The following is a 22,653-nucleotide window of genomic DNA, read 5'->3' on the forward strand; positions in this document are numbered from 1 at the left end:
TACTCTTCCTGGGTCTGTTGTTTTTTTGTTTTAGTTTTCTGTTTGTTTGTTTTCCTTTTCTTTTGGTGGTCAGGTGGTAGTGGTGGTGAAATTGAAGGGGGGAACTGGGTCTGTGGGCTGACATTTCCATTTAGGTTTTCCTCTTAAATAAATCCCAGACTCTCAAACTCCAAAGCCAACGATGCGATGTCTTTGTTGTTGGTCCATTTGTGACAACCACCTCCTAAGCCAAATGGCTACCCTATGTCTTCAGTGTTCACACAGGGGAAGTTTGGGGGGCAGGGGATGGTTATGTATCAAAAACCCTATCAGTGGCATATGGCATATCCTATTATATGATCAAAGTACATAGTTCTCATCCAAAGTATAACAAACTACTGTATAATCATTTACTACGTCTTAGGAAAAACATTGAGGATGTATAGTTAAAAAAAAAAATCATGCAGAAAGCTATTTTGTTAATCTTTAATGTCAATTCTGTTAAATTAAGATGTTTCTAAACAGTGCAAAATAATATTAAAAATGCATTAACATTTCCTTGAATAGATTTTATGAAAGAATTTTGATTTGGGGAGTTAGGGAAGTATAGGCTAGTGACACAGCCTACAGCCTACATGGTCCATATAGGGAGAGGCATATACCTTGTGGTTAGGACCACTGACACTGTTATCAGACCACCTTGTTTTCCTAGCTCTGCCACTTGATAGTTGCATTAACTTCTCTTAGTCTCACTTGTAACATGGATATGATCATAGCATGGTTGGAGACATTGAGATAATTCATATAAAGCACTTAGCACAGTGCCTGGCATATTCAGCACTTCAGATGATGTTCACTAACATCATTTTTATGATTTTTATTTTCCTTTCTACTGCCAATCTCATGGACTAAACAATAAAACCAAAACGTAGTTTCTAATATCAAGAAGGTAAATATGGGTGATTTCAGGCAGCCAGTAGGGAGATTTCAGGATATGTTACAAACTTATTTCACATGGGTTTGAGTTAGGAAAATGAAAAGGCCAGAAAAACCTGAATGGGAACAAAATTATAGTAGTGGATTTTGTGTTCTGGTAAGAAAATTTAGGGAAATCTCAAATATATGCAGACTACATAAGGCTCATGGATTAATGATTTTGTCCCCTTTAACCCTTGTTGGGAAAACTAAATATACTGGGTGAGTCTTAAATATGATAATCTACCCTCATGAATTGTCACGCAAGAAAAATCATAGCCCTACTTCTCTGTTACAACTTACCAGTAGTACGGTCTTTTGAGTGAGGTTGTTCATTTTTCTTGTGCTTTACTGAGGCCTATTTTGAAATTTACAGGTATAAATACCTGGTAATTAAAGCAAAAAGAAGTTAAACCACAAGGACCGCATTAGCTATTTAATGCATTTCAGGCCCTAGATGAATTGATTTTTTAAAGGGTTGCATCAGAGTAATGCAAAGACTTGGGAAAATATTGAAGAGATGAAGTTATAATGAGAGAATGCCTTCTGTTTCCCTGGTTGGAAAATTTGGGGCTGTGTTAAGTAATCCAATTCTTGTCCACAGAAAAAGGCTAACATGATTTTGAAGGAATCATATGTCTTTGCAAAACAAAGTAGGAATTGCCTTTATTTTAGGGCGAAAAACACATTCAGACCACTTGATGATTCCAACACTATTCATGAGTGCCGTGCTGACATTCTATAGATTGATGGAGCCTTCAAGTGTGGAAATACTGAGTCATACAGAAGATGAGACGTTGTAATAATGAAAAAAATATTTACGCAGTCAGCAGATTGTCATTTAAGGTGGTTTCGATTATAAGAGTCACCCAACAGAGACAATGTTGGGTTGTAAATTATTCTAACCACACAGTCGTTTGAAGGCAAACTTTAAATCGGTGTACCCCAAACCCTTTTATTTATTCTTCCTCCCCCCTTCTCTTTATCCTCCTCCCTTTTTTTGAAAGGGGAAAGGAAAACTATTGACTCTGTATCTAAACATGATACTAGTACACATGAGGAAAAAAATGAAGGCAGACCTAATCTTTCTTTAGGAAAGTGTTGCTGTTTCCTAGTACACAAATGCTATAGGACATAGATAGTGATTTGTGGTTCTATGAGTTGCTTCTTTGTCTTCTATTTGTGTTCTCTCCCTTTATGTAGTTTTGTAGATTGTCTTAATGTCTCCCATCAACGGCTGACTAATTGTGTCTGTCTGTGATGTTACTCATTGTTTTATAAAATTATTTGACAAGTTGAAGGGACAAGAAATGAAATCAGTACAGCTGTTTTAGTAACAATTACAGTTTAAAACCATATTGGCTCATTTAACCATTCTATTTCTGACATCCAGCCCAGACTTACAACAGTTTTAGATCAAGGATTGAGAAGACAGCCTGTGATCCGAGCACCCCCACAAAGCAATCAGGCTGTGTTTCTCCCCACTTATTGAATAGCCTTACCTTCATGTTTTGGTATTTGGTGTCAAACCAACTTAAGAGCAGCCATTATTCTGAGTCTTTACTCTTACAAACAATTAGGCCTCAGAACAAAAATAAAGGAAACTGAAGAAAGTGACTTCAAGTGGGTGTAGGCTGAAGGAGTTATGCTAATTGCCCAGATGAGAAATTAGTCGATTGACTGAATATCTTAGAACCAAATCAGAGTCACATTTTTTATGTTTCTTCTTTGATAAACTTCTTCCTAATCATTTTATCTTTGAGTTTGAATTTACACATGATCACATATTTTCCCTTTTTCACTATTCTTTTAAATGTATCTATAATTTTTATTGCTATGAAGTATGGATTTTTTATAAGCCGTCTTAAATATTTTCTGGATGAAAATGTGATAAAAATAAGAAAATTTATAAATAGAATATAGTTTTGTACTATTAGCTATGAACCAACTATGTCTGTTTTACTAACAATACTAGAGTCAGTTTTTAACCACGATTTATAGCAATTCCACTATGGAATACATTTGAAAGTAACACCAGAATTTATTCACTACTTTAGCCCCAAAAGTATCATTTTTGTTGCTGAAAAGTGTTAACTGAAGTGCTGCCTGAATGTCCCAAAGATTGGTACATGGTTTTCCCACAGTATCCTTTTGAAATTAAAAATAAAAGTTAATTTAATTTTTATTTTATTTCACTTCTATTTTATTTTATTCACTCATACTCCAAGGAAATAAAACCCACAGTAACTATATTGTACTGTACAAATAACACTGCTCTAGTCTAGAGTTTTTGTAACCTACTGTGTTGGTTGGCATTTAGAAAATTGTGAGCTCAAGCACAGAATTTCCTTAGAGCTAAAGTGGTCCTTAGGCCATACCGCATAGTTGCCTTTCTGCTCCTTTTGGTTTCTATACCCAATGCATTGTAGATTATGCCCATTTTTTAAAGGTTGCGTGTATTAATGCTTTTCATTTTCCTCATTGTCACCTTTTCTAGGTCTACAGCATCAAGACAAGAGTAAGGAATCACCATGGTACTGAAACACAGTATTATCAAGTCAGGTTGGAGTGTGAATCCACAGGCCCACTGGGAAAAGATGCTGCCAGGGTTTTCCATTCTGCAGTGGGACACGGTAGACATGGAAGTACAAGAGGAAGTGTCAGCCAGCTGACTTGGGTTTGGAGCCTTTTCTTGAGAAAGCAGAGTGGGTCCTAGACATTGAAGAAAAGCATTTTTATTTGTTTGCTTTTTTTCCCCTCATCTGAGCCTTTGCCAACTGTGCAACTCTCTTTTTATTTTTGTCTTGCTTTTATCAATACATGGTTTAATTTTTGTTTCATTTTGATTTTTTTGAACCAACCACCTTGTCAGGAAAAGATGAACCACAGATGAAAATGCTCATTCTTTCAGGAATACAGTGTGTAGCTCTACGTGCATCTATTTTTGTAGAAATACAGAAAGTTTGATTTAGTATTGATGGGCTATTTTTGAGGGATGTATGTTTTTTAATATTGTAAACATTGTTAAGTTCTGTTTAAAGAACTTGCTCTCAGAGAAGCACTGGCAAAAATGTTTAAAATGCTTGTTTTTAAGATGTCTGTGATATGCTCTGTGCTTTCTAGGTTACCTCAAGTGTTTGATAGTTTCTCCTTTTTACAAAAATAGCACCATAGCTAAGCCAATATAGTATTGTGTCACATTATCTCAGAGAAGATTTAATTCCTTGCTAGTTTACTTAGCTTTGAGTTACATGTATAGCTTCAAAAGGAAGTTTTTAATGGCCACACTAAAGAAAGGATATTTCATTACTTTGATTTCTCCCAAAGAGGTTAAGAAAGTTTTTCATAAACTTTCAATCAGATGGAGAGTTTGCCTAGCACATGTAATTCTTTTTCTAGTCCATCCGACTTTCATAAATAGAACCAGAGTTTTATCAAACTCCTGAAAAAAAAATGCATTTAACCATGCTACCTTTGAGTTCCAGTGATTTATTTTCCTTGTTCCTAATTATTTGTTTATGGCCATTTTTAAGGTCATATTTCAGTGGACTTTTTTTTTTTTTTTCCTGGAGATAGTTTGAAGGGATAATATTTGGGCAGGTACTAGACACATCACAAAGACTTTAACTGAGTGGCTGTTTCTGATAATGTTACCTATCATTGTGAATTGAACCTAATATACTGTATATGTAATATTTTAAACACAGATTTTTGCAAGTCTTTTTTTTTTTGGTTTAAATCTGGTTTTAGTTGATTTAATTTTAAGAAAAAAATAGGGAAAATGAAGTTTAAATTTGGATTTATGCCACACTTACTGAAATTGGTTTAATAAATTGACAATTTATTATTTGAAATTTATTTTTGAAAACCCTGGATTCAACTTGACATGGCCCTCAGAATCTAAATCAGGTGAAGATGTAATTATCGTTAAAACCCTGCTAGGAAAAGATTAGGATGATGAAAGTAGCAGTTAAAGACATTTTAAGGACTTTTAATGCAAAGTCTGTTCTTTCAGCTGCTTCCAGAGATGGGTCATGTTAAAAAGTTAATGCTATATAGAAATTTTTATTTGGTAAAAACATTTCTACAATTTTCCCCATCCCTGTCCTCAGCCACATGAAATACAATGTTTAATGAAATACCACTTTCAATCGTAAATTGTATAAATCACATATGTGAATGTTACAGATATAAGAACGACACAACCTCTGCTTAGCTAGGCAGAGTTCTCACAGATAAATTTCAAATATTTCCCTTAACTCTATTTTACATACTAGTTTTCTTTCCTGATGCATCTCATGCGTTATACATCTATAACACTGTCTTACTGTGTTCTCATCACTTCTTACATTGCTTCTTCTTAACCAGACTCTCCTTAGCATAATACACACATTTTTACCTAATGTGAGATCCAAACTTAAAGTATCTTCCACTCACTAATGATATCAACTTGGATTTCTAGGGACTGGCTTGGTTAAATTATCTATATTTTGATTTACCATTTGATTTGATACAATTATTTGTAATTTGCCCAAATCTGTGGAGCACAGAGCTGAATGAGTCTATAAAATTGGTTTCATCTTGTGTCCTCCTGAGTTTTCAAAGTATTTGATAGTTCACATAGGATGACTCACTGAGGATTATTTATTTTTCTCCTATAACCTATTAACTTCCTTTGCATTTTCTCTTAGAACGGTGGTGTACTCCATCCCATTCAGATAATTCAAATTGGACTTTCCCAATTTAGAGAAGAAAAGTATTCACTCTCTGCTCCTTTCCTTATTCTCTACCGAATTGAATTGAAAGAGAGCAGATGATTCGACAGCTTCACCCTGAAATGAGACTGTGCCCTGTGTGACTCTTGGCAACAATAAGATGAAATATTCCTTTGCTCTGGAGGCCCCCCAAAAGTTGGGGACCTGAATTCTGCTTTCCACAGGAAAGATTTGTAAGTGAGCTATTCTGCTGAGAACAAGCCCAGGTGTTGTTGGCGTATGGCAGGGATTAGATCCTTGATACGCAAGGAGTGTATCGAAATCTCAGTACAAAATGAATGAGTACGTGCTTCTCTGTAATGGTCTGGCATCCCCTTGTTATGATCATATTAATGTTACCACCAGAAGTTATAAAAGAGGATGAATTGTAATTTAGCATGATATTCTGAATTTACTTGAAATTTAAAATGCTAACACTCTCTGGGTCTGGTTTCCTCACATCAAAATGATGCTGTTGAACTTTGTTGGCTTTATAGTGGTACCTCAGTTTTCAAACGTAATCGGTTCTGGAAGTCTGTTCGAGTTCTGAAACATTTGAAAACCTAGGCACGGTTTCCCCATAGAAAATAATGCAAAATGGATTAATCCATTCCAGACCTTTAAAATCAACCCCTTAAACTTCAAATTAGCAAGAATTTTACTATCTAATCATACCATAGAGCTATACAATTTACAGCATTCATAAACCGAAATGTTCGTCAATGGAGGTGTTCGAAAACTGAGATACTACTGTATTGAGAACTCCCACCTCCCTCTCTAATTTCACTTGGAACCACTACACCTTTGGCTAATTTACAAATGAGACATTATCCAAGGTTTCTAAAGATCTGTGAGTTAAACCGTAGAAAATCATCTCATTTATTTGACATCTAATCTATGCTTCCTTCCAACACTAAACTACAATGAGCTAAGGAACAAGACAGATCTCAGCAGGTTATTGGGCCCTCATTGTTTATTTGAAAAAGAGTCTCTAAACTTTTTAAAAAACGTTTCTTCTTAAGAAGGTTAACCATCCCTTCTAACTTCCCCCAGTAATTTTTCGCCTTTCCCTTTCCTCTTAAAATTACTTACATAATTATTTTAAGCAAAAATGGCCAGGATTGCTCTAAATTTTGTAAATGACAACTAGTGGATTGCAAATAATTGAGGAATTAATTTTTTTAACTTTATAACAAACTTAAAAAAGCATTCTAGACTGGCATAAAGCATGCCGTGGAGGAGTTTGTTATTCATTATGCAACTAGTATTTGCCCATTCCTACTTTAAGACCTGTAGAACATGTGACAGAATCTATCTAGCTTTTACATTTGCTATCTGGTTTTATGTTACATTTGTACTTTAAGCTGGCAATCAGAAACTATTTTTCAAGAAACTGTATTTTATTCCTTACTGACTGTCCCTTTGTTAAATAATATTTGCCAAATTAAGTCAATGGGGCAGTGGCATTAAGTGATGGAAAAGAAAGAATGTATGTGTAGAGTTGTGACTGGGGGTTGACTAGAGAAGCAGAATGAATTAATGGAAAAAAAGCATTGGCTTGGGCATTAAGGCATTCTCCAAATTCTAGCTTAGCCACAATAAGATGTGTGTGATTTGGGGTTTTGTTTATTTATCTCCTGAATAAGTGGGATAATAATACCTAACTGGCCAGCTGTGAAGGTTGGAAATCATACATATGATCAATCGTCTGTCTCATAGTAGATGTTTAATAAGTGCTAGCTACCACACGTGTCTATCAGTTGAGTAAGTAGATCATAAAATTGAGCTCCCAAAATGTCCCTTCTCTTTACTCTCCATACCCATTTCTGTAGCAATCAAATAGATACATGACTGTGCTTTTCCGTAACAAATTATTGCAAGATAATTTTTGCCTTCTACTAGGTGTTGAAGATAAAATGTAAATTTATTAATTATCTCTCATATTTTAGTGTGCCATTTATGAAGGAAAATAAGTTAACCTCTTAGTGGTATGTAGGTCCAACTCTGAATTTTCTTACATATTCTAAAATTCTATTCATTCAGGACTGTATGGATTATTTTCTCCAATACTAAGGCAACAGTTTCATTAAATTACCAAAGTTTATATTTTTCGGTTATATTTTGGGCTTCCTTAGCACCTGGAATAAAAACATCTCTTTTGAAGTTATCCTTTTTTTTTTTACTTGCCTTGGAGGAAAAATTGCAAAATATGGTGGAAAAAAATCATCCGCATGAAAAGGGGAGGAAAAAAAACACACAACCCTTTACGATCTCAGTCAGCAGATTTACTCTACTTCAGAAAAAAAGAAACAACTCTATTGGAAGCAGATGTTGACACTGTGTCAGTTATTGAAGATGGAAAGAGTTTATTTGAACCGTTGCAGTTACAAAGGGGTATTGATGGCAGTTAGAATTCCTGTGATTGATCACCTTCGCAACAGACAGAAGGACAGCAGAAAGCAAAAACTGTTTGAGACCAAGATTGAAATCAGCCTGCCAGTTTTAATATGCTGGACCCTAAGGACACAGTTTTCGTTGTTGTTGTTGTTGTTTTTGTTTTGTTTTCTTTCATTCAGGATAAAAGAAACATCTTTCAGAAAATTTAAGGCTTGTTTGAGAAAGAAATTAAAATTCATTTCCTAAAGTCATGGCTCAAGAGCCCTTTAAATCTAGTATTAAAACTATTATTAAAGTTGTTTTAGAAAAATGAGGTTAAAGATTCAGTTCAATGATGTATGCTGAAGACGAATATGTAAACTACACAAAAGTGGATGACTCTGGTGATGGGGGTATGGGTGGGGCCTGCAAGGAAACTTCAGTCTCAATAGCTTCAAAATGTTAATTACCTTCGTAACTTGGTCATGAAGGTTTGTCACAGAACAGACTTTCAGAATTTTTCTGTAGTTTTTTTTTTTTTTTCCTTTTAGTACTTTCTGGGAATTTTGCCTTATACACTTTTCCAAATTATTCATTATTATTATTAAAATATCTTAATTTTCTCATTTCTTTTATTGTCCATTGTGCTTTTTGTTTAGTTGAAAAATATTTTTATAGTTTTGCATAACTGATCAAACTAGTTCTCTTGAAATTGCAAATTAATTGGATCCAATAAATTTATCAGAATCCCTCTTTAAAATTCAGAGAAATAATAAGTGTAATTTGCCAATTCCACTGTATAAGTAAACAATGACACCTTTTAGAAAAGGGCTGGTCACTATCAGTTAACTTCCTTTTTAACAGTGTCTGGACTACTAAATTTTGGCCTAAGAATAACTCTTTTAGAATACGAGATTCTTTAATTAGCTTTTTTCATTTATGCATAAGATGTGAACTTTTCTAGTAATATCTCTTTATACTAATAAAGATGTACATTTTTCCATGCTGTGGCTAAGACAAAAATTAATAATGATTATTTACATACTTGATTTAATTTCTTAGGATATTTACAATCTTAGATATAATATCTGATTTAAAAATACTATTCCATACATTTTTCTGGATATACAATATAGGGAAACGTTTCCATGTGAATTCATTGAGTCATTTTAAAGTGCATATATTGAAAGGAAAACATGGATTTAACTTGTTTTTATCATATAAATCTAGATAGGATGATATACTTTCATTAAAAAAAATACACAGTATGGTGAATTTAATATTTGTCACTTGATTAGGTAAACTGAAAACTAATGATAGAAATACTATCTTGCAAATATTGAAATTCCAGATGTTAGTTTTATGAGTAATTTCATGCTATCTTAATTTTACATTTCCAGAAAGACAAATTAATTAATGTTGTCATTCTTGATTTATAAAAAATATATATAATTCATGAAACGTTTAGCTTTACAAGCTAATTATAAAATCATATGTTTTTTCTGTTTTTCTTGGGGTTGGGAAAGAGATGTTTTCGTATTTCTATTCACTTTTCAAATGCAGGTCTTATACCTATGTGTCGATGATATAAGATAATCAAGGATTTTGTAATAACAGATGTCATCTTCAATTTGTTCAATAAATAATTTAATGTGAAGTTAATGTTTATATTTAATGTAGCTTTTTGGTTTTGTCTGAATTTCTTGGCAGTTAACTAAAGCTCTGTTTTTTTCTTATTTAATTAAGCAACTTATAAATATCTTTGGAAATTAAAACATCATAGTATTAGTTTTTGTTTTGTTTAATGAGATTAATTTCGAGAGCCAAAGAATGGATATGTTACAGTGAAGAATGGATTATAAAACAAGCATTTATAATGGAAGAGCAAGTGAAATGGGCTATATTAATTACATAACGACAGAAAGCTTATGAACTTTTTTAATACAATGCTTTAAAATTATCAATTCACTCTTTGGGAGAAGTGTATTTTGTTTTGTTTTTACATTTGTTGATACAGAACTTGGTATAAGTAGTATGGAAAAACAAACACAACTTTCCTAACAATTCATTGACATTGAAGAAGTACACCTAGAAAAAAGTCCAAGACCTTATATTTTTAAAGGAAGCTGGAGTTTCCCTACATGAGTCTAATGTTTTATTAAATAAAATCTTCATTGTGAAAGCGCAAAGCCTGGAAATCAGTAGACCCTCCAGCATTACAGGTAAAATAATTTGGCACAGACTTCTGAACAGGCTGCCATATTTAGACTAGACTACTGTTACGGGTTTTCTATGGATGCTGTAAACAATGACCACAAATTCAGTGGCTTAAAACAACATAAATTTATCTTAGGGCTCTGTAGGTCAAACATTCGGCCCTGGTCTCAGTGGGCTAAAATCAAAGTGCCGGCTGCATTCATTTTGGATACTCTGAGGGAGACTTTGTTTCCTTGCTGTTTTCAGGGTCTAGAGTTCTTTGAATGTCCTCCTTTTTCCATCTTCAAAGCCCGTAACCGCTGGTCAAGTCTTTCTCACATGGCATCACTCTGACCCTCTTTTGCCTTCCTTTTACATGTTTGAGGACCTTTGTAATTATATTGGCTCTACCTGGATAATCCAAGATAATCTCCCCATCTCAAGGTCTTTAAATGATTGCATCTGTAAAATCCTTAAATGTTAGGTAACATATTCACAAATTCTGAGGATTAAGATGTGGACATTTAGCGGGGGAGCCATTCTACCTACCACAATTACTATTAGATTTCAATTATTTTTTTATCAGTTTTGTAATCTAGGAGGATTTACTATGTCACTGGAACTAGCAAGGCTTGTTCCATGTTTGCCGTGCTCATTTGTGTAGGATTCATTTTCATTCACTTAAATAACTGCATATGAAGGAAATTCTTGTTGCTATTTCAAACATTTCACGTGGTTATTGTAGTGCCTTGGGATCCAAAGGGTTATATGGTATTTATTTCAGACAGGCACTTGGGGGTGGAGAGCAGGACATCTGGTGCAGATTCTTCCTAGCTGAAGTGTGTTTTCTTTGGGGACAATCACTACCATTTAATTGTTTTGCTTCCTTTTTTGGGAACATATGCCCATCCTGTGATGTTCTAAGTCTCCAAGCATCTCATTTGACCTGCTTATCCACATTTAACTAAATATCTATATATGACCACAGTGACGTGGTAAAGCTTTTACATTTCTGTCTAGGTTGAATCATTACATCTGTTATCAGTTAAGCTGTGGAAAAACTGTTACGGAATGCAAACATGTTTTGATACATTCATTTAATGTGTAAAGTAGGTACCGATACTCTAAAATGCGGTTGATCAATAAATGAGCTAGACTTGATTAAAAACAACACGCAAGCACAACTGTTTTACTTTCCATACCAAGTTTGGCTGTGGCTGAATGAAGAACACCGGCGCTGATCTTCACTTTGCACTTGTACAAGAGACTATTTGCAGGGAGCCAAATATAGCAGCAGAGGATTTAATATCTTGCCAAAAAATACAAAATCTGTTCCCCTTTAAGCACGACACTCTATCCTTTTCTTGTGGATCTTGCTAAAAGGGAAATATAGTTTTAAACAACCCCATTCTGCTGGAAGTTTCTTAATCTTTAACAAATGGGCTGTGTGTGGTTTTGTGGTGTTTTATGTTTCCAAAGGAAAATGGCTATATGAGAAATCTATCCAGTGTTACCATTTTTTCTTACAAAAAAAAACTTCTAAATCAAAAATGAGAACCAACAGCAACAAGGAAAATCACACTTTGGTGTCTTCAGGACTAACGAGGATCACTGAGTGATGATTTGTGTTTCATTTTGTATTGAGTCAAAAATAATTTTAAAAATTGGCTTCAACCAACCAGGTGCTTTCTTTGCCTTAGAACATGGGTGTTTTGCTCTGTATGTTGTCTGATAGGTAGCTGGAGTAATCCAGATTTCTCCAAAATGTGGGTAATGACAGTGACTCTTCTGGTCGACTTATGATGTATATACAAAAATTTTAAAACAGTTTTGTAAACATCACCAAGAAAATAAGCTTTCCACAGTAACAGCTTTACCAGACATCTCCGTGTGGGATTTTCAAACAAACACAAGGCTGTTTGGAAATACTTGGTATATGTAAATATGCAAAATATGCTGAACAGTGCTAACAGCTGTAGGGTGTACACTCTCATCCTTGAGCAGAATATTTTGGTGGCAGTGGTGGTGATTTTTTCCATCTTTGCTTGTCACCGCCCCCCCTTGTCTCCACCCACTCCCCCATCCACAATCTCCTCCAAAAGCACATACTTCACACCCTTCCCCCCTATTTCCACACTGCCTCAAAGAGAATCATTTCAGTAGATTCCCACTGGAAAAGGTGGGTGGTGCCTTGAAGGAATGTGTGAGTTACACAATGTTGTAAAGGCTGAGCTCTGGGAAACTTGCTTGCACTTGCTCTGACACCAGCCTCGCACACAGCCCAGACACTCCACAGGCCAGATTCCATTAAGGCTTGTCATTGCAGGGGAGCGAGAGTCTAGTTGAAAGTGGCCTCCTGCCATGATGCTCCCAGAGATCACAAAGTAATCATTTTAAGTGTGTGCTATCAGGGTCTGTAACATCAAGACACTCATTCATTTATGAAAATAAGCATACGCCTTTCTGCCTGGAGCCAAAAAGGAAGGGAGGACCCAAGAGAGAAATGAAAGTCTCTTCTCACAGGATTTTGACAGATTGAAGGTTTGGAGAAGAGAAGGTAGCAAATGTGGAGAGAGAAACCCTGAGTCCTCAGACCAGTTTCTCTGGTTATTTGTTGATACCATTCGGCCCCATATTTCCTCAGTTTCCTTATCTGTCAGGTGAAGATGAAATGAAATAAGAAATGTAAACTCTTTTGAGAAAACTGAAAATACTACATAGCTACAAAGAGATAGGAGCTGGTATTTATTAAGTCTTCTACATACTATGAACATTAAGTGAACTTATCTCAAAGAATTCTCACCAATAGCAATATGTAGATATCAGGGCATTATTTGGGAGGCTGTTAGCAATATATTAAAAAAAAAACAAATGGAGATTTGAATTTTAATGATGCTACGTAGAAGCTGTACATCTTTAGACAATTTCCTTAACCTCTTTAAATCTCAGTGTGTTCATCTATAAAATGAAGTAACTATTTCATTTAGTAACTATTCCAATATTTAAAAGTAACTGTTTCATAGAGTTATTATGGAGATTAAAGTATGTCAATCATTTATCACTAAATACTACGGATTTTCTTTTAATCTTATTTTTTTAGTAATTTTAGAGAATTGAGGAAATCATCAGTTAAGCACTTGCCCGAGGATATTCGGCTTACAAGTGACAGAGTTAGGATTCAAACTCAGATTTAACCAAAAAAAGAATCTGAGAGCACCACACTGGCCCCTCCTCCACTGTAAGTTTTTGCTATTGTCCATCTGAACTTCTCTGCTCTGAGCATATTTTAATAATCTCTTAGCCAACTGGAATAAAAGAGACAGTAGGGGGAACTGACAATGACCAGAAAGAGGAGGGTGCTTTAGAAGGATGAGCAACAGTAATGTCGCTTATATGAGCCAAAAGAGTTATGATAGATTTTGCAATTGCAGAATAATTTTTGTAACTTGGGGATACAAAATAAATTCATTCAACATATCCTTCTGGTCTGAAGGGTTATGGTTATTTTTCTACTCAGGTCAACCTCAAATCTCATTAAAATAATGAATAATGGGTTGGAAGAATTGTAACTTTTTGTGTTGACATCTTGTTTTTTACCTGAAAATGTCAACACCCTAATATCTTTAGGGATGAGTTTGTGTTTTGTCTGCTAAAAAACAAACAAACAAACAAAATCAAAATTACACTTTAATCCTTTTTTTTTATAATTAAGGTAATATGTATGTAGAATCCTCATTTCTCACACCCTGAGTGTGTGTTGGGGGAGGAGTAAAAGTGATAGAACAAATCATTTAAAAACACACAATATCTTAACTTTCAGCTTCTCTGTCAGAAAGCTAAGACATTACAGAATTTGGTTTTAATCTTCTTACCCTCTATTTGTCAGTTGTTTAATGTGGGAAAAATTACTCTTCCCTGCTATACTACTATTACTATATATGTATATATATATATATATATATATATATATATATATATATATATATATATATGTATATGTATATGTATATATATGTATATACATACATATATATATACATATATGTATATATATATGCAGACACACACCCACATACACATATGAGTGTGTGTGTGTATGTGTATGTGTGTGTGTAGTAATACCTACATTATAAAGTAGATATATGGGTTACGTGATATAATGTATAAATGCCTGTTAAATGCTGGACTTCCTAGGATGCTTAGGATTTCACATATCAATTACTAATGACCCCAGTTTATTAGGCACCCGCCACAAGAAACTTCACAAAAGTTGCCTCATTAAATCCTCAGCACAACTTTCCAAGGTGGGTGTTTTTCTATTCCCACATTCAGATGAGAAAAGTGAGTTGTAGAGATTTTAATTAATGTGCCCAAAGCAGAATCAAGAATGAATGCTCAGTCTGTGTAAATTCAAAGCTAATTTTTTTCCCTCTATGCCAAGTTGCCTCTCAATCTACTACACAATTAATATTGAGTAACTACTGTTCGCTCACATTTACATATAAAACATATGTAAGCAAGAGTATAAAGTCCTACTCTGGGTGATTGGATGCTCGGCATCTAACCTTCTTATAACACAACTGAGCTGTGCTCCCTGAACTAAATTACTGGTCAGCTAATTTCATGACTGAGATATCATGATGAGTAATGGGAAAATCTAGTCCAATGTCTGCATCACAAATCACATTATGATAAATTTGTGGAAGAGAGAGATAAACCCCATTTTCTTCTTCCCCCAAATTCCATGAAAATAAAGCAGAAGAAATCTCTCTGTTCCCAGAACTTAATGTGTGTATATAACATATTTTTTTCTTTCTCCATTTAGTTTTCCTATACGGTCAACTCTATAGCCTAACAGTACTAATACAAGTAAAATAAAGTCGTGATTTTAATCCCTAGGGTCTATGGTCTTGAGTTCATATGGACGTTAAATCCTTTCCTTTGACAGTTGACATTGGTTATAGTGTCTGTACTGATTATTTGAAATAAGCCAAAACTGATCTCTTAATTAGGCAGTGCACATTCATAAAAACAAGTCTTAGAAATGTCAGCTTGTTCAAAGAAATATTCTTACATGCAACACTGCTCCGTGTCCTCTGCTGTATGTCTGGGCCTGTGAGGCCTCTAGACTTGTCTCTTTCTTGGCCCCATCATGATCCCTTTAGACTTGTCAACAGAAATCAACTTTTCTGATGTTGATCTTTTTATTGCATTTCCCAGAAGAGAAATGTTTTTTTGTTTGTTTTTTGTTTTGTTTTGTTTCTTTCTTTTTTTTTTTTTTACCTGTTTTGACTTATTCGGTTGCTCATAATAGGTCTTTTCCGTCCCAGTCCTGCTGAACTCTGGCTCCTGGAATGAACCAGGATCGGGCTGTCCAGAAGCCTGAAAGGATTCACTTGAGAAAGGTAATCACCCAGGGGTTGATCTAGGATTTGTGGGGCCTAAAAGACTTTCAAAAGTTGGGGAAAGGAGAGCTTCTTAAGAAGAAAAAGAATACAAAATGAATACTAAATTATGCATGAAAGGCAAGATTTATTTAGAATGAGAAATCACAACTAACAAATTTGGGAAAGCTGATGGACACCATAAACATGAAATCCAAAAAGTCTTATAACTTTGTATTGACTACCTGTCTAAGACACTTATAGGATATAACACACTACTCTTTCAACAACTAGCTTTTATCTTCATATTTCAAACGCGTTTCTTTTTTCTTATCCTCTGTGTTTGGTGGTACAACACTCATAAGACCTGTTCAGAGAGTAATAGGCTCTTAGCCCCTTTGGAATCAGCACAGTGAGGGGTTGAAATATTCCCAGATGCCATTCGTACACTAGGACATGATTATTTAATTACACCTAGAAGTGTTTGAGAATGGTATGAATCAAAGTAGACATATCTGCCAACTCAATTTTCCCTTAGCTTGATCCCCACAACGGCACAAGGGGAAAGTGTGATGGAGAGGATATCTGAATGGTAGTGTTCCTAAATGATTGTAGTTCAATAGCTTATTTTTGGGAAAAAATTGCTGGAACGTATGTCGACGTGAATGCTAGGATCCATCCCTAGGCTTTGGAAAGGGCTTGTGCAAATAAGGGGCCCTGAAGCTTTAGTCTCATCAGCTCAGGGCAAATCTGCCTATTCACTTGCCACTTAAACACATCCTGCACGGTAAAAATGGAAGCCCTACCTTCAAGAGCATTGGTGTGTGGCCTTGCATTTTTAATTTCCTAGTTCCTACCTGTTGCAGTACATTAAACTACAATTTCAAAGATGATAAGAAAATTCCATACTGAGTAGCCAAGATTTCAAAAGGCTTCAGGTTGAGAAAGAGAGAGAGAGAGAGAGGGAGGGAGGGAGGGAGGGAGGGAGGGAGGGAGAGAGAGAGAGAGAGAGAGAGAAGGCAAAGTCGAGCACATTTAGAAGGAATTCAACATGGACAAACAAGGAAAAAACAGTTTGTAAGATGACTCTGAACTGAAGAATTTATGTGCAAATAACCTGAAGCTGAGAACAGTGAGGAATGAGTTACCCCCTGGACAAAACAGTCTTGTTTTTCTTAATAAAAAAAAAAAAAAAAAAGAGAGAGAAGAAGAAGGAATAGATTTTTGCAACTATTTATGACCACAAACCAGAACTATATCACATGAATGAAGTCTTACTGTACAAATGAAGCATTCCTGACAGAATACTTTCTTAGATTATCTGGAAAAAAAATGGATTCCTGACCTAGTTCTTTCATTAACAACCTGCATGCTTCTGGGGGGAAAAAAATCATTAAATTTCCTTGGTGTGTTTTCTCATCTATAAAATTGGGACTATAAATCTAGATAATCTCTACGGCTTTTTCTAGTTCTAAATGTTCTGTGATTCTACATGTATTTTCTTTAAATATAATACTATAACCTATTTAGACATCAGAATTCATAATTTCCTGGAGCTACAACACTTTGGAAAGAATAACCTAATTGGAAAAGATTATTTGACAACTTCAGATGTCAGTGGCAGTCTGAGCTATAAAAATTCAATAATGACAATGCTGTACAGAGTGGAACAAAGAAAAATTCCAAAGACTCTCTTTGCAACAAATGCCATTGGTATTTATGTAATCTGAAGAAGAAAAAAAAAAAGACACATGATTCCCACAGGAATTTGAAACCCTGGAATTTGTATTTTTAACATGGCTTATCCCTCACGGAGCCAATATTCAAACCTGTGTATAATTTAGACTTTTTGCTCATCCCATGTGTTCCATGTGCTGGTTTGAATTACTCAGTGGTGGAAAATAGAAATGTAGGGAAAGAAAAAGAAAACTTACAGTGTTTCTATTACTAATTATGTCAAACACTGTAGACAAAGTTAGAGATGTATCATCAAAGACATGAAAGCCTGCCCCCTACTCACTTAACTCTGCATGGTTTTAAAAATAAAATCCTTGTGATTTGTCCAGCTTAATTTTAACAACACATATTGGCTTCTATGACTTCCACTGGGAAACTAATAATTGAATAAATTTCAATGTCAGTGAACATTTGTTGATATTTAATTTCCTTGTGTCCGAATTTCATGTAATTACCCACAGTCATTCGCACTCTCATGAGGAAGAACCAAGAACCAATTACCACGCTAATCTGACAGCATTTACCACCTTCTCATAATGCCATCTCACGTATTGAATAAAATAGTTAAATAGATACAGTCCCTGTGCTCTAAAAGCATCATTCTCTATCTCCTCGGTCTGGCTGTACCTCGTATTTGGCTTTCTATCATGTTTTGTCAAATTAATCTTATTTCCTTAATTTCTCATAAGTAAATGTCTGTTTCTCCTCAATTTCTTCCTCCTAATAAATGCCCTAATGCATACTTTTCAGTTCTAATGCTCCTAATAGCTTTATTGTAGGTCAATTTTGCACATGGAGCCTGATGCCCTCCTCACTGGGCAGTAATAGTTGTTTAATGAGGCCAGAATAGTCCACCCCAGGTGGGGGGAAGAATAGTTTCTTATTCTGAGAAGGGCAACCACATTTGTTTCTTTGCAGGCCTGGGGACTGTTTGCTCTCAGATCTCTTCCTGTCACTCCCAATGTTACACTCAGTGTCGTAGGAAGATTAACCCTAAGCACTGGCAGGAGATCAGTGTGTGAGACCAGGCGGTAAGGAGAAGCCAAGATATTTCTTCTTCTCTCACTCTACTTGGATCACATCTCTGGCAACAGCTGTCTCCAGTGGTGGCTGCAGTGCCTGCCTGCCACACTCCCAGATCCTGCCAGGTACCCTTGGCCTCTGGCTCCCTTAATACAGTTTTCCTTTTTGCTTTGATGATTGGGAGTGGCTTCCTGATGTTGCTGATGTCTGGTTTGCTTCACCATCTCCTTAGCTCTTCCATCACTGTGTAACCAGTTTCCTGCCCTGAACTTGCTATTTTAGGTACTCAGAGTAGTTTCTGTTTACCTGGTGCGAAAGTGATAGATACACTTTTGCCGATAAGGAACGGTCCAAGGAAACAAATCCTCAAGAAAGGGTTTGTAGAGTTGTTCACATGTTATAGCATGAGTGTAGGAATGACCACCTTGTAGGCCCAAAGGGGAACTTTAGTAATCCATGGTGTGCAGAGACGTCACAACCACCTATAGTATCAGGGCTCTAAGAAACTAAGTGACCTGCCGAACTTGGCCACTGCAGCAGTGACAACAGTTACAAGTATGGTAGAGTCTGAGAAGTATGTGAGGCAGCACTGAAGGACGTGAAAAAAACAACAAAAAAATTTGACTCAAGATTTCGATCTCTTAGCTCAAACATAGGTAGAAAAACAGCTTCATGAAAGCTCTAAATAAAATTTTTAAATTCATTGTAGAAATAGGGTAGACATGGCTGAAGATCAGAACTAAAGTCTCATGGCATGGTTTGGAGAATCATATGCAGATTGGTCAGGCAATTTTGCCAAGTTTCTTAGTGAGAAAGGGATGATTGCCTTAGACATGAACAAAAACATTTGGGTGTTCTCAGAAGAAGCAGGAAACCCTGGGTCCCTATAAATTAAATGAATCCCAAAATTCATTCACCAGTTACAACAATCCCCTCCCTCTCTCTGAGAAAGCTCGTTCTTTTTCATGCTCTACCCATTTTATTCCTCATTACCTCTAGACACAAAACCAGAGTCAGATTCCAATAAGACCCAAGGGAGAACCACTAGTTATTTTGGGAGACAACAGCCTACACGTCACTGGGATTGCAAGAACTTGCTCCTATTTACCATTTAGAACTTGAGAATCATGGATGTCCTAAGTATGTTAGACTGAGGAGATGGAATAGAAAGCTATGGGTGTTATCTGTTGGATATAGGATTTGATGTACTAAGTTGATTGGCTGCAAATGGCTCTAACAGTTTGCTTGGTGGACTGACTGAAGCATAGATATCACAAAGGGCTACGTTTAAAAAGGTCAGGATGTCAGAATTTCCCTGTAATTGTTTAGAGCAAGGAATTCAACAGACTTACAAATTTGGTAATGTTAGAATAAAATTATTATGTGCAATTTGCTTTTTCTCCCTCTTCCAATGCTGCCTGAAAGTCATAGAAACCCTCCCGTCTCTGGGGTTTGGGAAATGTGTTATGAGGGAAGAGGCAGAATCCTCGAAAACTTGGTGTTGGCGGTCATTTGTAGATTGGGGGATGATGGTGGTGGGAGTTGCCACCCTTGATGTAGTTAGTATATATGACTTTAATGAAAATTGTGGGATCCCAGGGTGACAGAGGCCAGATGTCAGCGCTTAACCATCAGTGATAAGGATGTCTCAATTGCCATAACTGCTGTAAAGATGAGCCACCATTTGGAGTGTTTTAATCTAGGGTTTGGGACAGGGCTAATTGGTTACAGGGTCCTAGGAACAAAATAAACAATCATAAAATATTACTTAACCTATATTACAGGAAATAAATTCAGTCTGGGGAGAAGTAATGGTGTCTGAGTCAGTGCCATAAGAAGTCATGGCCTCTCATCCAGTTCCTTCACCCAAGCTAGTCCATAAACCGGAACCTCCTGACTGAAGTGGCGACTGGGCCACCTTGAGGAAGGCCCTACAACACTGTCATGTGGACAGACTGTAAATCCTCCTCCAAGCATGCCCTGGGGGAGAGGGGTGTATGGCCATCTTGCCTGCGACTGTGCACTGAAGAAAGGGAAAATCCAGACATTGGCTCTGAGTTGACATTAATCTGAAATGCCATTATTGCCCACTAATGTTTATGGAAACTGGCGGGTGAATGGAGTTTTGGCCCAAGTCTATCTCAAAGTGGGTCTAATGGATCCACAGATTCATCCTTTGGTTATTTTCCCAGTTCCTGATTACATATTTGTGTAAAGTAAATTAAGAAACTGACGGAATCCCTGCATTGACCATTATGATAAGAAGGGCCCTATGTTAGCCCTTCCTTGGTGCAATGAAATAGTAAACCAAAAGCAAAATCTCCGTTCCGGAGGATTAAGGATGAAGGAATAGTGCTTTCCAGGACCTCCACAGTTAACTCAAAAAACAAGAGAATGCTTATAGACCATTCTGAATTTAATCAGGTGGTCACTGCTATTGTAACCACTGTTCCAATTTGTATCCTGAGTACACTAAATCAAAGCAGGCTTTGGAATTTAGCGGACAGTTAATAATCTGGCTAGCAAAATGTTTTGTTTTGTTTTGTTTTTCTTCTTTTCCTTCTCCATAATAATTTGAAAGCATGACAAGAAACAGCTCATTTTCACTTGTCAGACACAGTGGTATATTGTATGTATATTGTATGAGGTGTGAACACCACCGTGTCTTAGGGCTGTGCCACCTTCCCTACTGTTATAACAGTGAGACCTCATGACCTTGATCAGAATGTTTCTAAGAGCATCCCACTGGTCCACGTGATTGTTGCTGACTGAATCTGGTGGGGAGGGGAGTAGTAAGAATATCCTAAATGCCCAAGAAGTCATTTGTGTGTAAGGAGTCAGAGATAAAACAAAAGTCCTGGATTCTGCCCTGTCCGTGGGGTTTCTTAGGGTGTGTTGGAATATTCTCTCTTGCAACTTGAGCCATGTATATCACAGAAGGAGAAACAACTCCTGGGGAACAAAATGTGTTTTTATACAAATAGACATATTTCAGAAATGGATTTGCCTTATCTGTTCACCTCGATTCTTCCTTTAGCACTGCTACCTATGCAATCACAGAATGCCTTACTCACAGACATGGTATCACACACCACATTGCTTCTAGCCGACAAACCCATTTCACAGCCAGAGAGGAGGACAATGAGTCTATCGAATTTACTTAACTCATGCACCAGCTGATATGGCGGAATAGTGGAATGGGTGAAGATTCAGTTTTGAGGCCACCCAGGACACGGCAGCCTCCAAGGTTGGTTTAGCAGTCTTACAAATTTTGCTGAACTTGCTTTGAAATAGTGACTAATATATGGTGATCCTTTCCATAGTCAGAATACACTGATCCGAGACCAAAGTCAAGGAAGTGGGAGTGACCCTTCTCATTACTATATCTACAGACCTAATTACAACAAGTCTAGATGGCCCTAGAAGCTCATTTTTTTCTCCCCTTTTGGTATCTTGGAAGGTAGATGGCTCAGTTGTACTAAAGTCATACAGAGAAACAAGGTGGCCTTTAACTGACGTCTGCATTCCTGGCGTGAAGACTTCCCAAGGACACTCAGTATGTAGAACTGGGTGATTTTTATGCATCCTCCGTAACATTGAACCTGGGCCCACAGATAACCTTGATATATTTCTGAATTTTTACTGAAACTAGAAGTTTCCTATCTCTTCTTAGGTTAAATAATCAATCTGTAATGCAGTGTGGGCTTGAGGCTTAGTTGATGTCTTGGAGAGTTCTCAGTCACTCTTGCAGCCGTCTATCCTAGCATGTCCCCTTTGGTGGAACAGTGGCCAGGCTGCATTGAGATCATCTCTACCTTACCTGACCTGTGAAATAATGACAGTTCAGGAGGCCGTGTGTGCTGTACTACTTCTCTATTGTCAGTTATTTGCCAATAAACACTACATATGTATATTTTCCTGATCAACCCTCTGTATACACCAACCCTCTGTATAATACCACATGTGTTGCTCATAGTATGTGTTTGGGGTTCCTCGCAACAAACCACCCACTGTGCAAATTTTTGCTTTAACTTTCTGCAAACTTGAGCACAGCTTCACTAGAGATCTTAGTTCCTAATGAAGGAACTAAGGTTTAACCAGGGGATACAATTGTTTTATCAAATTGGGAGTAAATTAGCACGTGGTTATTTTGAGCTTCTCTTGCCCTTGAACCATCAGGGATAGAGGGAGGTTACAAAACCAAGGGGAAAACAGACTGTTAATAGTTT

The 22,653-nt window shown here is 36.3% G+C and overlaps 1 protein-coding gene across 2 annotated transcripts in view; it reads left to right on the forward strand.

The window, feature by feature from the left end:
* The window catches only part of VGLL3 (vestigial like family member 3), a 50,569-nt gene extending 40,303 nt beyond the window's left edge, over window positions 1-10,266 (forward strand). For both annotated transcript variants that reach the window (XM_019745441.2, XM_019745442.2), the window contains exon 4: window positions 3,452-10,266. In XM_019745441.2, the coding sequence (XP_019601000.1) occupies window positions 3,452-3,495 (44 nt within the window). In that variant the 3' untranslated portion in view covers window positions 3,496-10,266. The remainder of the gene's footprint in view (window positions 1-3,451) is intronic.
* Window positions 10,267-22,653: the final 12,387 nt, after the last annotated feature.

Source organism: Rhinolophus sinicus, linkage group LG01 (genome assembly GCF_036562045.2).
Source record: "Rhinolophus sinicus isolate RSC01 linkage group LG01, ASM3656204v1, whole genome shotgun sequence".
Lineage (NCBI taxonomy): Eukaryota > Metazoa > Chordata > Mammalia > Chiroptera > Rhinolophidae > Rhinolophus > Rhinolophus sinicus.